Raw genomic sequence first — 15147 nt, forward strand, 5'->3', positions numbered from 1 at the left:
GTGGGACCCTTATTTCACTCACTTTTCTTAACATTTCTTAAAACCTTGCGTTGTCCATAAATGAGATTTCTAATGGTGGACGGAGGGAGTGCAACCCATGATTAGGCTTTGGCGGGATACACACAGACATAGTGCTAGTCTATATACTACTCCATCCGTCCCTCATTAACTGTTCACTTTGATTTTGACACGAGTTTTAAGAAATGTAAAAGAAAGTGGGTTAGTAAAGTTAGTGGAATATGTGTCACTTACCATTTATAGTAAAAGTGAAAGTGAACAATTAATGGGGGACAGATGAAAACGGCAAAAATGGACCATTAATTAGGGACGGAGGGAGTAATTTATTGACGTATGGGAAATCAATCAAATTGGATCATCTACAAATATTGGATATGTGTGTGGACTCATAATTGGTCGCACATTTATCTTACAAAGGCTTGAATATAGGGTTAAATATCACATTAAATATGATTTTATTTCAACCATTTACACTAAACTTAAATTTAAAATAATATTTTCTATATTATGCCATTTGTATCCACAAAATTTGATTTTTTTTACTATTGGAACTAATTATTTATCCCATTTTAGATTTTTGTTTATCATTGGAGATGGTCTTATGCACCCGATTCGGATTCTGAAAACTAGTGACCTTTTTTAAAAAATAAAGAAAGTAGATACTCCATATGTCCTTTAAAAATATGAACTTTTGAAACCATATAAATTTTTAAAAATAAAGTAAATACTCCCTCCATTCATATTTATTATGGTTATTATTATTGTTCATTAGATCTTAAAAATGGATTAGATAGTAACCATGTCAACTTTAGAGCATTCACAATATAGCCCCGTTCGGGGCGGCTACCTGAAAGGGCTGCATTGCATGTCCCTCTCGACGTGCGCCACGTGCGCCTGCCCGCCCACATTCTTCTCGGCGGTTTCAGTAGTTGCATTGCAGTAGCCGCGACGTCCCCAATTTATTTTATTTTATTGTTTTTAATTAAATTTATCACATAATATACTTTATTGTTTTTAATTTTTATTTTCTGTTTAAATGATTTTGCTAAATTGAGTTGGGGTTGAAATTGAGGCTATATTGTGCTTTTTGGGATGTGACAGTTTGAAAAATAGATTTTGGCTGAATTTCTTTATAGGCGTAATTCATGTTAAATGAGCGAGTGAACTGCACCAAAAGGCCCTAACTTTTCGCTGTGTAACAGCAGAGGCCCCTAACTTTTAAAAATCTCACTAGAGGGATCTAACAAAATATGTAATCACAAAACGTGTATATTTTGCCATTTTTCGGACGAAAATGCCAAAATAGGTTGAAGGGCAGTTTAGACCTTTTACGTACTACACTTGCTCCCTATGCCTGCGCATAGTCTGCATGTGCAGGGGCTGTCTTGTCAAACAGTATAGTCTTCATAATTCCATTCTCCTAATTGATGTAGTCGTTTGGTATAAATGCAAACGTAATGTGGCTTTTACATTGGAGGAAGTTAGGTAATGGTGTAGTACTCCATATAGAATTAATTGACTCTGAATTTCGATTATGTTAAATAAACTCTGTGCGGTCATTTCTCATCGAGAAAATAACATGGGCTTGTTATCAATTTATTTTGCAAATTAAACAACGGACATAACCAAGATAAATACTTATTCCAATTTATAAAAAATAAAGAATTTGGAAGACGTGTGCTGTAAGTTCTAATGTGAAATTTATAATATGGGACAGATATGAAAAAAAGTGTGAGTGAAGTATTACTCTGGAAAATGGTCAATTGGTAATAGAAAGAAAATTATCAAAAATAGAAATACATAATTAAAAAAAATAAATAAATAAAATATAAAAGTGAACTACTTTTATTGGAGCAAACAAATGTGCCTAGCAAAGAATAGGATTTTAGTCACGTATGAAGATGAAAGTCCGATGGGATGTTGTGCCACAGTATCCCTTTTAATTTTAATAAAAATTGATTTGGATTCATAATATTTATATTTTTAATGCTACAATTCCCATGTTAAAATAGTAAGTATATATTCAAAAAGTTATTTGTGTTTTTAAAAGCTACTAGTACTACATTAAAGTGGAAAACGTACCATTTAATAAAAAATGTAAATAAGGACAAATGCTTATTTTATTTTTATTACTATGATTTATTTAAATTTCATTAGTCAACTTTATTATACTGTACCATATTAATAGATGATCTTATCATAACAATTTGTCAACAACAATGCCTTATAACATTAAAAAGGGAATTGAATAATCAATGGTTTCGAAAATACTTGAACTTAGTCAAATAAATATGAAATGAAAACAAAAAATTGCGGGTGAAATGAAACTAAACTTCGGCTTAATAAATTACAATGCAGGTCCGAGCGTGGGAAAATAATAGGGGACAAGAACCATGCTTTGCTGTCACATCAATTACTTTCGCAGGTCCCATCAACAGTGCATGCAGCAGTGGCGGCCATACAAAAGTGCGGTTTTGCCCTTCCAAGCCCTGAGGTTGTTATGGTCCGAAAAAACACGATTTGTGATTACATATTTTGTTAGATCCCTCTGGTGGGATTTTTAAAAGTTAGGGGCCTCTGCTGTTAAACAGCGAAAAGTTAGGAACTTTTGATGTAGTTCACTCTAAATGAGCTGATATTATTGCTAATTAACAAAATATATTCATTAAAAATTTCAAGTTATTATTTTTAGAGGACAAAAAAAATGAATTTCTAATTTTTAGAGGAAGGAGTGAGTATTTTATAGCAGGAATTATAGCTTAAGCATAAAAATTAAATAGTCCAGCGTATAGATTCGAACTACTTACCTTCATACAAGTAATATTGAAGCCCAAATATTTTAAATAAAACGATACTCCAACGAAAATTGAATTTCCGCCATTACCAGGCGGCCAAAATCTCAGTAATCCCCTCTTCCGTTCCCGACTGCAGCTGGCTGGCTGGCTTCTCCCTTACCTCCGTGTCTATTGGCTGTGTCTCCCGACATCGCAACAACCAAAGCAGCCGCACCTCTGTATTTACTTCCACCAAGCCTTGGCGCTCATTAGGTATTTCAGTCCTTTTTTATTATATGATTTGAGTTAATTTTCCTGCCATCTCTATTGTATGAATCTATCGATAATTTCAGTTTTCATCGATTATTGGAGTTATGTATTCCAATTGACCCCTAATTGATCGATTATTGAAGTCATGTATTTCAATATTTGGGGCTTAGGGTTTTAATTCAATTGGGGAAATGACAGTGTGTTATCACTTTTTATTGGTTGTTTGTGTCTTAGAGATTCGTTATTGAGAAATTTTTCGTTTAATTATTTTGAATTTTAGATTTGATGCAAAACTTTTCCATTTGATTTGGGGACTTTTTTATGAGAAAAAGACTAATATCCAGTTTATAATCTGAGTCTATTAATTTGTCTAACAAAAGGCTAATCTGTTGATTCCTATTTGATTTTGCAGTGGGCAACATGGATGTTGAAATCGACCATTATGTTGTTCTAGGACTGCCTTCAGGTGAGGAAGGTGCCCAACTATCGGACCAGGAGATTAACAAGGCTTATCGGTCTAAGGCGAGGGAGCTGCATCCTGACAAAAGACCGGACGATCCTAATGCACATGCTAATTTTCTAAAGCTTCAAAATTCTTATCAAGTTCTCAAAGATGAAAAGGCTAGAAAGTTGTTTGATGATCTACTTAGAATTAAAAGGGAGAAGGTTCAGCGCCAAGGACAGCAAGATTCCAAGCGCCGGAAGATGATGTCAGATCTTGAGGAAAGAGAGCGGTCTGTTTTTGCTGCTGACCCCTCTATGAAAGCTCGAGAAGAGGAAGAGAGAATATCTCGGCAGCTGAAGCAGGAGATTGCTAGAATTATTGCTATGCATTCCAACAAAAAACCAGCTGCTACAGCACCTTCCAAGCAAGATGGAGCAGCAGATGGGGGAAGTGGAGGTGGAGGTAATGGGCTGGACAAGGCCAAGGTTCTCAAAGTTTCATGGGAGAAGACTGGTGAAGGCTACACAGCTCAGAGACTCCGTGAGATATTCAGAGAATTTGGCTCTGTAGAAGATGTAGTCATTAAAAGTACCAAGAAGAAAGGTTCAGCTCTTGTAGTGATGGAATCAGAGGATGCTGCCATTGCTGCAAGTGGGAATGTGTTGAGTGATCTCTCAAATCCTCTCCTTGTAGTGCCTCTTCAACCTGGCTCGTCACCGGCTGTTTTTTGTGCTGAGAAAAACGAGCCTGATGGCCCAAAATTGGGCAATCTTGTTGGTGCTGGGTATCAGGATTTTGAAAATTCGGTGCTGGAAAAAATGAAAAAGGTTGTTTTAGAACCCCCTCTCGTATGTTTGTATGTTTGTTTGTTTGTTATATTCATATTGGAAACTTTTATCATATGAAACTGTCATCTACTAATATCTTAATTTTTATGTTTATGGTAGGCTGCGCAGAAGCAAAAATGACTCGTAAAAGGATCTTGGAGGTGTAAGAAGAAGAAGAAGAATTACATTATGGAGCATAGAGAGTTTGCATCAAACCTATACTGCTGTCTATTTCAGACAGAAGGTAACTAGTTTATATGCCTTCTTATATTGATACACTTCTCTGTGCCCGCATTGATAACCATATTTAGAATCTAGATTTAACAATTGAGTACACAAATCGAGCCTTGGATTTTCTCCTTTTACTGCAACAAAAGGCTTGAATTGAAGGCTCTGTTCTTATTATGAACATGCTAGTGTTGTAATGTAATGATATATGCCAAGATGTGAGAATGCAAAGGCCAAGTTTCTATTCTGAGGGTGGTTGATAAATTTCTTGTTTATTACTCTGATATTTTTTCTCTTTTCTCCTATTTGAACACAAAAGCATCCCAACTGAAAAAGAGAGACAAGATAAGTCTTTGGAAATCTATTACTACAAGACAAATGTTACTGACCTGACAGTTAACCAGTCAATTCAACTACTAAATCTTTTTGAGCATGTATAGTATTGGTTGGTGATGATCATGGTATTGTTGTGGTCGTGGCTACGCGTTCCGTTTGTTTCCATCTTATGACATAAGAGGGACTATTCAATACAAGTATTACACGCTTGTAAGTCCTTTGCTTTTGTATTAGGACAAAGTCAAACAGCAAACTGTTAAACTTATTTCATTTTTAAAATTTTGATCACTTGCACTTTACAGAGTGCGAATTATATCCATTCAGATAAATTTATCTATTTTATTTCGCTTATTTTATGAATGGCCTATTTGGGTGGGGTAGGGCAGGGATGTGATCGAGCAACAGATGGTGGCCACGTGTGGCTCCATCGTAATCTTAGTAATAGAGACTAATCTTTTATTGAGTAGAAGAAATAATCCTTCGAAATGCAACACATGGCATTATAGCCAAAAATGTCATGATTCCGACGACACAATAGACTAGCGGCATGGATTAGCGCCACAGGCTGCTTTTTTTTGAAAATTCATACAAAACTTTATTAAGGTTCTCTATCTTTGTAACAAAGCATTGAGTTGTGTTGGATATGATGTATACTTCGATTTAAAATGTGATGTATAGAATGGGTTTTGCCTAAAGAAAAACTTAGGCTGTTAATTTGGACAAAATGGACTTTATTAGCACAATTTTGACGTTTTATAAGTGGAATGGAATTTGCATATTTGTTACATATTTTTACATATTATATAGTACTATATGGACTAATATGCGTCATAGCTTCACGACCGCCATTTATAACTGATGGGGTACGGATTAAACAAGCCCAACAGCAGTGACGGCCCATCAACCCGAAGCCCAAGGAAGAGTATGAGTTCGGCATTACCAAAGAGTTCGGCCCCAGCCTACAGCTCGGTAAAAGCCAACCAATCAAGCTCTGCTCTCAGGTCGGCATCAAGCTCTACTCTCAGATCGGCAACCAAAGCAGTTCGGTCTCAGTAAGAGTTCGGCCTCAGCCTACAGCTCGGTAAAAGCCAACCAATCAAGCTCTACTCTCAGACCGGCAACCAAAGCAGTTCGGTCTCAGTATTCGACCGAACGTCAAGCTCTACTCTCAGATCGGCAACCAAAGCAGTTCGGTCTCAGTATTCGACCGAACAAGGAGTTAGTGGACCCATACAGGATTTCCACCACTTCCAACACACCCACTACCACGTGGTGTCGGCTCAGGCCACGATCGTAGGCCATGACCTACGCTACATGCATGACCTCCACGACATCCACAACCATCATTAGTGGTGATGCAAGCCACGATCTTAGTTCAATGTATAAATAGAACTTAGATCTGGTAGAAAAAGGTTAAGCTCTCTAGAGATAAAACACCATATAGCAAATAGCAAGTTTGTATTTGTAAGCTGTAGAAAACAGATCAAGCAATACAACTCTGCCCCCTTTTCTTCCCGTGGACGTAGATTTACCTCAGTAAATCGAACCACGTAATTTCTTTGTGTCATAATCTTCATTCTCTACCAGCATTTACTAACGTCAGAAATTCGCGGATCCATCACTGGCGCCGTCTGTGGGAAACAGAGAACAAAATTTGTGATAAAGCGAATTTTTGATCCATTTTTTCCACCCAAAAAATGCATACCAGATCGCAGAGTACCCGTATTCCCGCCCGTGAGAACCAGGAGGAAGCCAATCCATCCCATAGGTCTGGAAAACAGCCTAGGGATAAATCCACCACCAGTTCTCATGGCGAAGGAACAAGCCGCTCCAAAAATCGTCCCACCGAGTCTTCCCAGCAGCCTGATTTGAATGAGGCTGTCAAGCTGTTCTTGGCTGAGAAGCAGGATGAGTTCTTAGCCTTCCTGCAAAAGAGCCAACAGCCGAAGACGAAAATGGTAGATTCTCCTTCCTCGTCCAGACATGAAAGTCACTACCGCAGTAGTACCGTGTCTTCCAGGAAGAAGAATCCTCAACCCCGACATGTTCCTGTTCCTCCTCGGTACCGGAATCACAGGAGACCTCGATCTCCTCCATACCGAAGAGATGTCGGGTTCGCCATGTACGGAGCATTGAAGACTCCGTTCTCGGACGATATCACCCGAACTCCCCTTCCACAGAACTACCGAACTCCGTCGATGACTTATGACGGGTTGGTGGATCCTCATGACTTCCTGGGACGCTATCAGTATAATATGGCGAACCAGGGTCTCAATGAGGTCCATATGTGCAAGCTGTTCCCCGAGCTGCTCATCGGGAACGCCAGAAGGTGGTTCGACAGCCTTCCTCAAGGCAGCATTAGATCCTACCGAGATCTGATGGATGCTTTCCACAGGAGGTTCTTTCAGAAAGCGGAAGCCCGGAATACTTCGGCTCAGCTGCTTTCTATACGTCAAGGTCGCGACGAAAAGATCAGCGACTTCCTGACGAGATTCCATAAGGAATGCCTACAAGTAGATAATCTCAATGATCTACTTGTCATTTCGGCATTCCAAAATGGAATCCTGCCCGGAGCTCTCTACAGAAAGCTCGTGGAATGCAGTCCGCAAACAGCTCAAGAGATGTGGGACATTGCGGACCAGTTCTCCCGAGCCGATGAGGCAGACCGTCGAAAACGGTCTTTAGACAGCTCATCTAGAGGAGACGAAAAGAAGCCCGATCATAGCGATCAGAGGCTTCCTCGCCGAACACCTTCCCCACCAAAGGAGGGATAGCGGTCATACGAGGTGATCGAAAAAGAGCAAGTGTGTTCGCAGATTGCGCTTAAAAGTGCCGAGCAATCAGTTCGGCACCATCAAGCATAGCAATCACAGCAGCCGGAGTCAGAGGCAGGCGAAATGACCGAAGTCACACCGGAGCCGAACTCAATGGTGTACGGCATTGAAGCCGTGATTCCGGTTTAGATCGGCATACCCAGTCCCCGAACTCAATTTCTCCTCAGAAATGAATGGTGACGGACTGAGAGCCGAACTAGATCTTGCCGAAGAAAGAAGAGAATTGGCCTGCATAAAAGCAGCCAAGTACAAGGAGCAAGTAGCCCGGTATTACAACCAAAGGGTGAAGAAGCTGCAATTTCAAGTGGGAGATCTCGTCTTGAGAAACAACGAAGTAAGCCGAGCAGAAAAGCTGGGCGAGCTCGAACCCACATGGGAAGGTCCATATCGGGTGTCAGAAGTCCTCGGCAAAGGGTCTTACAAATTGACTCACGTGTCAGGAGCACAAGTACCCCGAACATGGTACGTTTCCAACCTCAAAAAGTTTCATTTGTAAGAGACAGTCCGGTCAGTCAGTCTTGAGTTCTGTTCGGTCAATGTGCTTTCTTTGGTTTGCTTGGTCTTTGTTTGTCTCTGTGCGTTTTATCTGTGCGTTTTGTCTGTCTATGTGCGTGTCGTCTCTTACAAATGTTACTGAGGTATCTTGTTCTTCGAAGGCTGATCCCCTTCTTAGAACATATACAAGCTAAACGATTGTGAGTCAAAGCTTCTAAAGAGGATACAAGACCACAATTCAGCTTAAACAAGCAGTTCGTCTGAAACGAGCTGCAACAAGCCAACGATTGTGAGTCAAAGCTTCTAAAGAGGATACAAGACCACAATTCAGCTTAAACAAGCACTTCGTCTGAAACGAACTGCAATAAGCCAACGATTGTGAAGTCCAAGCTTCCAAGGAGGATACAAGACCACAATTCAGCTTAACAAGCACTTCGTCTGAAACGAACTGCAATAAGCCAACGATTGTGAGTCCAAGCTTCTCAGGAAGATACAAGACCACAATTCGGCTTAAGAAATAAGCACTTCGTCTGAAACGAACTGCAATAAGGGAAAGTCCGATCCACGCGATAAACCTCGCCGAATTAGGACGACCAAGTTCGGTCAAAGAAGTTTACCTCATAAGACCGAGGACGACCATGTCTAGTCAAAGAGGTTTACTGCATAAGACCACTTCGGTTAACTGGGAAAGTCCGATCCACGCGATAAAACTCGCCGAATTAGGACAAGGGAAAGTTCGATCCCGGCGACAAAAATCGCCAAATTAGAACACAAACCAAGTCCGGTCAAAGATGTTTATTTCATCAGACCAAAGACGAGTCCGGTCAAAGATGTTTATTTCATCAGACCCAAGACGAGTCCGGTCAAAGATGTTTATTTCATCAGACCAAAGACGAGTCCGGTCAAAGATGTTTATTTCATCAGACCAAAGACGAGTCCGGTCAAAGATGTTTATTTCATCAGACCCAAGACGAGTCCGGTCAAAGATGTTTATTTCATCAGACCAAAGACGAGTCCGGTCAAAGATGTTTATTTCATCAGACCAAAGACGAGTCCGGTCAAAGATGTTTATTTCATCAGACCAAGGACCAAGTCCGGTCAAAGAAGTTTACTTCATAAGACCGAGGACAAGTACGATGAAATTTTTCGCTAAGCTGTAAATACAGTGTTAGAAGCGAAAACAAAATTTCATTTTTCAAATCTTGTTCGGCACACAACTCCGCTACCCTACGAGATGGCGTTACGCTATTACAAAGGACTATTCTACTGTCCAGGGTTGCCAAAGTTGAGCCATCTATTCACAAAATCCTCGTGAAGCTGAGTTCGGGCGTTCCAGGCAGCCGCAGAATAAGCAGGTCGACGAGATGCTCTAATCGACCTGCCACCTCTTCTCTGAGCCCGGGAAGCCCTAGCACCTCGGCGGCGAAGAGTCTCTTCACGAAGCATTTGCCGATCTTGCTCACTCATAACCACAGCTCTTCTGCGAACTTCAGTCCGTCCTCGACTTGACGTCTCCGGTTGTCCCTGAGTTCGTTGCTGACGTGGAGTAGGGTTTTGAGCAAGTGAATCAGAGGTTTGAGCTGGAGTACTAGCATCTGTTGGCGGGAAATGCCGGAGGAATCTCTCAATTGAGGGACGCCGGGCAAGAACTATGTCGTACCGAGAGGCCCAGCGCCGCAATGATGTCACGACTTGTTGGCAAGCCGAGCTCTCCAGCGCATTGTTCCTCCGGAGTACATTATATTCCTCCCACAGTTCGTCAACTCGACTCTGAACGTCTGATATGGTCATTCCCCCGCGCACACGGATGTAATCCTCGTACGCAGTCCTCTCAGCAATGGTCGTATTCAGCTCGGCCTCCAGATCATTCTTATCGGACTCTAAGTCCTTATTATCGGCATCCAGCTTCACTAAACGAGCCAGAAGCTCGTCATTCTTCGTCTGATCGGCTATAGCTCTTCTCTCAGCTTCGTCCAAAGCCGAAGAGTACAGCCGTTTCCAGTGAAGTATCTCCATCTCCTTGGGTACAAAGCAGCTATATTAGTTCGGCAGCTGTACCGAGCAGATAGTAAAATACAACAGGAATAAAGGCGAGTACGAAAAGCTATACGAAGACAAGTGTAGAGAATTTTTCATTCACAAGGAAAATTTTTTACACTAGGGCTTCAAGGCCATTTTACAAGGAAGAAACTAGACTAAGAGAAGGGAGACGAAATCATACTCCGCCAGCTTCGTCTCCGGCTCCTCGGTCTGGTACAGCTTCTTTCTCCTGGGCTACCTCAGCCTCGGCCTCGCCTCCTGCCGGCCTCGCCTCCGCCTCCTGATCGGCCTCCTTCTCCGGATGCCCGGCCCGCTCGACTTCGGCCTCCAGCTCCAGCGGCTCGGCCTCCCCCTCTCCGTTGTAAGTCGAAGCGGGTGAAACGGGTCCCACAGAAGCAAAGATAGCCTCCAGGTTCTCGTCCCGATCAGCTCGACAACTCCGGACTCGGTCTGCAGAAAGCAGGACCGAGGATGAAGCGAGCTCCTCAAGGAGCGGCAGATTCTGAAGCCGAGCTGCTATCTCTCGGCTGTACAGAGGCAGCACGACGTCGGCCCCCTGCTCGCCCTTATCGGTAATTAGCCGTACCAGACTACCGACAAAGGCCGAGAACTGGCTGCTCAAAAAGAGTTTCTCCGTGTAAACACGGAGAGCCTCCCCCTGGGCAGCCACGGCGGCAGCCTCCTTCTGAGCTTCCCGGTGCTTCGTCTGCTCTTGCAGGATGATGAGCTGGTTTTTGGCTGACCGGGCTTCATCCTGAGCCGAGATCCTAGCAGCTCGGGCCCTCTCAAATTTGGCCTCAGCCTGTTCGGCCACACTACGAGCAAGATGCAACTCCTTCTGCATCTCCTCGTAGTCGTGGGATGCTTTGGAGAGCTCCACGGAGACGAGCTTAGCTCTCTGAAGATGAACAAGGAAAAAACTCAACAGAATGGCCATCAAAAAATGTGGAAAAGAAGCCAAGTCAGAAAGCTTACCTCCACAAAATTCGTCGGCCATTGAAAGGGCTCAGGGACGTGTTCCGAGATGTCTGCAACCACCTCGGAGATGACCAGGTCTTCCCCCGGCACTCTTGGGGACTCATGAAATTTCCCCTTCCCTTTAGCCGAACACGACTCCGGCACTTTCGGATCCGAAGAAGAGGTTTTTTGCCTCTTCGGATTCTTCTCGGCTTCAGACGCCGAGCGAGGGGCTCTCTGCCTCTCCGGCTCCACAAGCTCGGAGGATTTTCGGATAGCCTTATTCAGCATGTACACTGCCAAAAAGCAAGAAAGCAAGGTTAGTTTTCTTCGTTAAAGCAGTAGAGCATAAAGATAAAGAGAAATCCTCACCCTCGGCCTCTTCGTCCGAAGACGAGATGTCGAACACGACGTCGCCCTTGACGAGCTCAGACTCCGTGTATTGTTTCCTAACTATGGGAATCTTGTTGAGCTCGCCATCGAGCTCGTCCAACGGTTCAGGCCGAGGATGAAGGATAACGGACTTCGGCCCTCTCCAGGGAAAACTAGGAGCCGCGGTCCTATCATAGTAGAAGAAGCGGTTTTGCCACTTCGGCCACTTCGTTTTACAAAAGGCCCTAAAGGGCTGTACAGGGATCAAGTAAAACCAAGACCCCTTCCTCTTAAATTGAAAGAATTTAAGGATCGCCTTCAAAGACAAATCCTTTCCTAACCTGCGGAGTTCGGCAGCGAAGGCCGACAAGTGCCTCCAAGAGTTCGGAGTCACCTGGCCTAAAGGAAGCTGAAAAAAATCTAGTAAATCTATAAAGGCAGAAGGGAGGGGGAAACGAAGCCCGCATTCTAAGCAGGCCTCGTACACGGTGGCGTAACCCTCCGGCGGGGAGTCAGCCCTATGATCACCGTCAGGTACCACCGCCTTCCCCCCAGGAAAAAAGTATTTTTCGGGTAGGGATATCACAGTATCCTTACTCAAAATACTATGGAAATACTCTACGGTCTTCTCCCCGGATTCCTTCCGGCTAGAAGACCCCTTATCCCCTTTCCTACCGCTACCCGACTCCGAAGAAGAAGAAGAAGACATTTTTCTTACTTTTTGAAGGTGAAAGTCTGAAGAAATTCTTGAAAGCGGAGAGAGAATTTTTACGCAAAGGAGATAGAGTGCAGAAGAAGCGGTCGCAAAAGTGCTTCAATGATGAAGAAGGGAGGTATTTATCAGATTCGGCGAAGATTTCAAAATCGTCGCACCGTTTCGAATCCCACCTTTTCAGGATTCAACGGCCGGATTTTACTGTCGCATTTAACGCAGTCACGTGCAAGGCACGTCCCCTGACGTCAGCCTCCCCCGTACCTTTATCCAGAATGCCGAAGTGACTCGCTTCGCCGAAGTGATTCACTTCGTCTTTCGGGGGGGGTAGTGATGGGGTACGGATTAAACAAGCCCAACAGCAGTGACGGCCCATCAACCCGAAGCCCAAGGAAGAGTATGAGTTCGGCATTACCAAAGAGTTCGGCCCCAGCCTACAGCTCGGTAAAAGCCAACCAATCAAGCCCTGCTCTCAGGTCGGCATCAAGCTCTACTCTCAGATCGGCAACCAAAGCAGTTCGGTCTCAGTAAGAGTTCGGCCTCAGCCTACAGCTCGGTAAAAGCCAACCAATCAAGCTCTACTCTCAGACCGGCAACCAAAGCAGTTCGGTCTCAGTATTCGACCGAACGTCAAGCTCTACTCTCAGATCGGCAACCAAAGCAGTTCGGTCTCAGTATTCGACCGAACAAGGAGTTAGTGGACCCATACAGGATTTCCACCACTTCCAACACACCCACTACCACGTGGTGTCGGCTCAGGCCACGATCGTAGGCCATGACCTACGCTACATGCATGACCTCCACGACATCCACAACCATCATTAGTGGTGATGCAAGCCACGATCTTAGTTCAATGTATAAATAGAACTTAGATCTGGTAGAAAAAGGTTAAGCTCTCTAGAGATAAAACACCATATAGCAAATAGCAAGTTTGTATTTGTAAGCTGTAGAAAACAGATCAAGCAATACAACTCTGCCCCCTTTTCTTCCCGTGGACGTAGATTTACCTCAGTAAATCGAACCACGTAATTTCTTTGTGTCATAATCTTCATTCTCTACCAGCATTTACTAACGTCAGAAATTCGCGGATCCATCAATAACTTTAATGAACATCACAGAAGATCTGATTAAACATTATTGTGGAATATTCAGATTTTAGATGGATTTTTGTTCAAACTAAACTATCCAAAAGTCTGAAATTTGAGAGAATATAACTTCGAGTCGATACAAAATATCCGAAAATTCAATTCTTCTATATTAAATTCCGAACCAAAAATCCTAAAAAATCTAGAAATTCAAAATAATATCTGAATAATTAAATACTCCCCTCGTCCCATAGAAATATGCCTTTTGGGTTTGACACAAGTTTTAATGTATAATTGGTAAAGTAAGATAGAAGGAGAAAAAATAGTTGAAATTGTATAGTGGATAGTGGAGCCCATAAATGATAAAGCAAAAGAGAAGGTGAAAAAAGTTATCATAAATGGATATGGACTATTTGTATAGGACGAACCAAAAAGGAAATATGGTCTATTTCTATGGGACGAGAGAAGTATAAATTTGAAATAACTGATTCTTTTGATAAAAAACCAATCCGAAGCAAACCAAAAATGTTGAATTTGAAGAAAAATATATCCAACCATGTACGAAATTACGAACCGAATTTAATATTTTGATTTAGTTTGATTCACTTACATCGATTACAGATATTTTGCACACCCCTACTAGACTCCTTAGAATAATGCTCAAAGGAAAGGACTCCTTGTTGACATATATACCTAAGAACACAAGTTTGATGATCAACTCTAGATCTATTTCCTTACACATCATCACAATCATCTAAAAGTCTCTTAATGTAATGGAGGTGCAGCTTAGCTATAGTTTTAGTTGTTTTTGGTTAATCCCATTATAATGAAATCATTTTTTTTAATGGAAAAATTTAGTGCACTTCATTTGTCTTACTTTATTAGTACTATCTTTTTACTATATTTTCTTTAATTATTTATTTTACCTTCTCTTCTACTTTATTCTTATAACTTATTTACTTTATTCTATGCTGTGTTTTAATTTCACTCCCTTTATTGAATATTAATTGCTTAATCTAAGTGTCTTAAAAATTACTCCGTATTTCAACTGTAAGGGCATCCACAATAAGAATAGCCCAGCCACAAACTCCTCCTGCCACATCATCAGTATTAAAAATCCTCCTGCCACATCATCAGGACAAGCAAATAGCCCAGCAATACCCTAGCAATAGCCTAGCCACATCACTCAAAATTATATAAAACAAATAATGGACAATCACACAAAACACGGAATTAAATTTACGACACAGATACGGAAAAATTAAATAATATTATTTAAAATTAAAAAGTACATTAAAAAATTACATTAATTTTAAAAAATATTAAATTATTTAAAAAAAATCCCGACCTCCGCCTCACTCCTCGTCTCCGTCGCCCCCGTCACCGCCGCCTCCGTCGCCACCGTCGCCGCTGGTACCCCCCCGTGCCACGGTGGCCTTCAAATCGTCACGCATGCTCACGAGCAATGCGTGAAGAAAACTCTTCTCCTCGGGGTCCTCTGTCGCCTTCCAATCGGCTAAGATCTTGACCATCTGAGCACACGTTTGTTGACGCGCGAAGAATTTGAGATCCTCTGTCGACTGGCCAAGGGGGGAAGCCGACTGGACCTCCTGGGACCCCCCGGCGCCCCCCCTCGCATCCCGTTGCGCCCGCCTTTGACCAACCGGGCGAGTTCGGCGAGCGAACGATGGAGGGGACGGGAGCTCCTGAGCACCCTCGGGGAGGTCGTGGGAACCGCCGCTGCTGCCGCTGTA

General features: G+C 42.5%; 1 protein-coding gene across 1 annotated transcript; it reads left to right on the plus strand.

The window, feature by feature from the left end:
- The first annotated feature begins 2847 nt into the window (after positions 1-2847).
- Positions 2848-4826, plus strand: LOC121762756 (dnaJ homolog subfamily C member 17-like). The gene is made up of 3 exons (XM_042158740.1): positions 2848-3065; positions 3475-4334; positions 4455-4826. Exons 2-3 carry the CDS (start codon positions 3483-3485, stop codon positions 4473-4475), a joined length of 873 nt encoding a protein of 290 aa, XP_042014674.1. The 5' UTR covers positions 2848-3065; positions 3475-3482; the 3' UTR covers positions 4476-4826.
- Positions 4827-15147: the final 10321 nt, after the last annotated feature.

This window comes from Salvia splendens, chromosome 13 (assembly GCF_004379255.2).
Source record: "Salvia splendens isolate huo1 chromosome 13, SspV2, whole genome shotgun sequence".
NCBI classification, from domain to species: Eukaryota; Viridiplantae; Streptophyta; class Magnoliopsida; order Lamiales; family Lamiaceae; genus Salvia; species Salvia splendens.

Bases quoted from the DNA above. Each gene is read 5' to 3' on its own strand.
- LOC121762756 (XM_042158740.1), top strand. From the start codon at position 3,483: ATGGATGTTGAAATCGACCATTATGTTGTTCTAGGACTGCCTTCAGGT. The intron at 4,335-4,454 runs GTTGTTTTAGAA...TGTTTATGGTAG, and splicing joins TGCTGGAAAAAATGAAAAAG to GCTGCGCAGAAGCAAAAATG.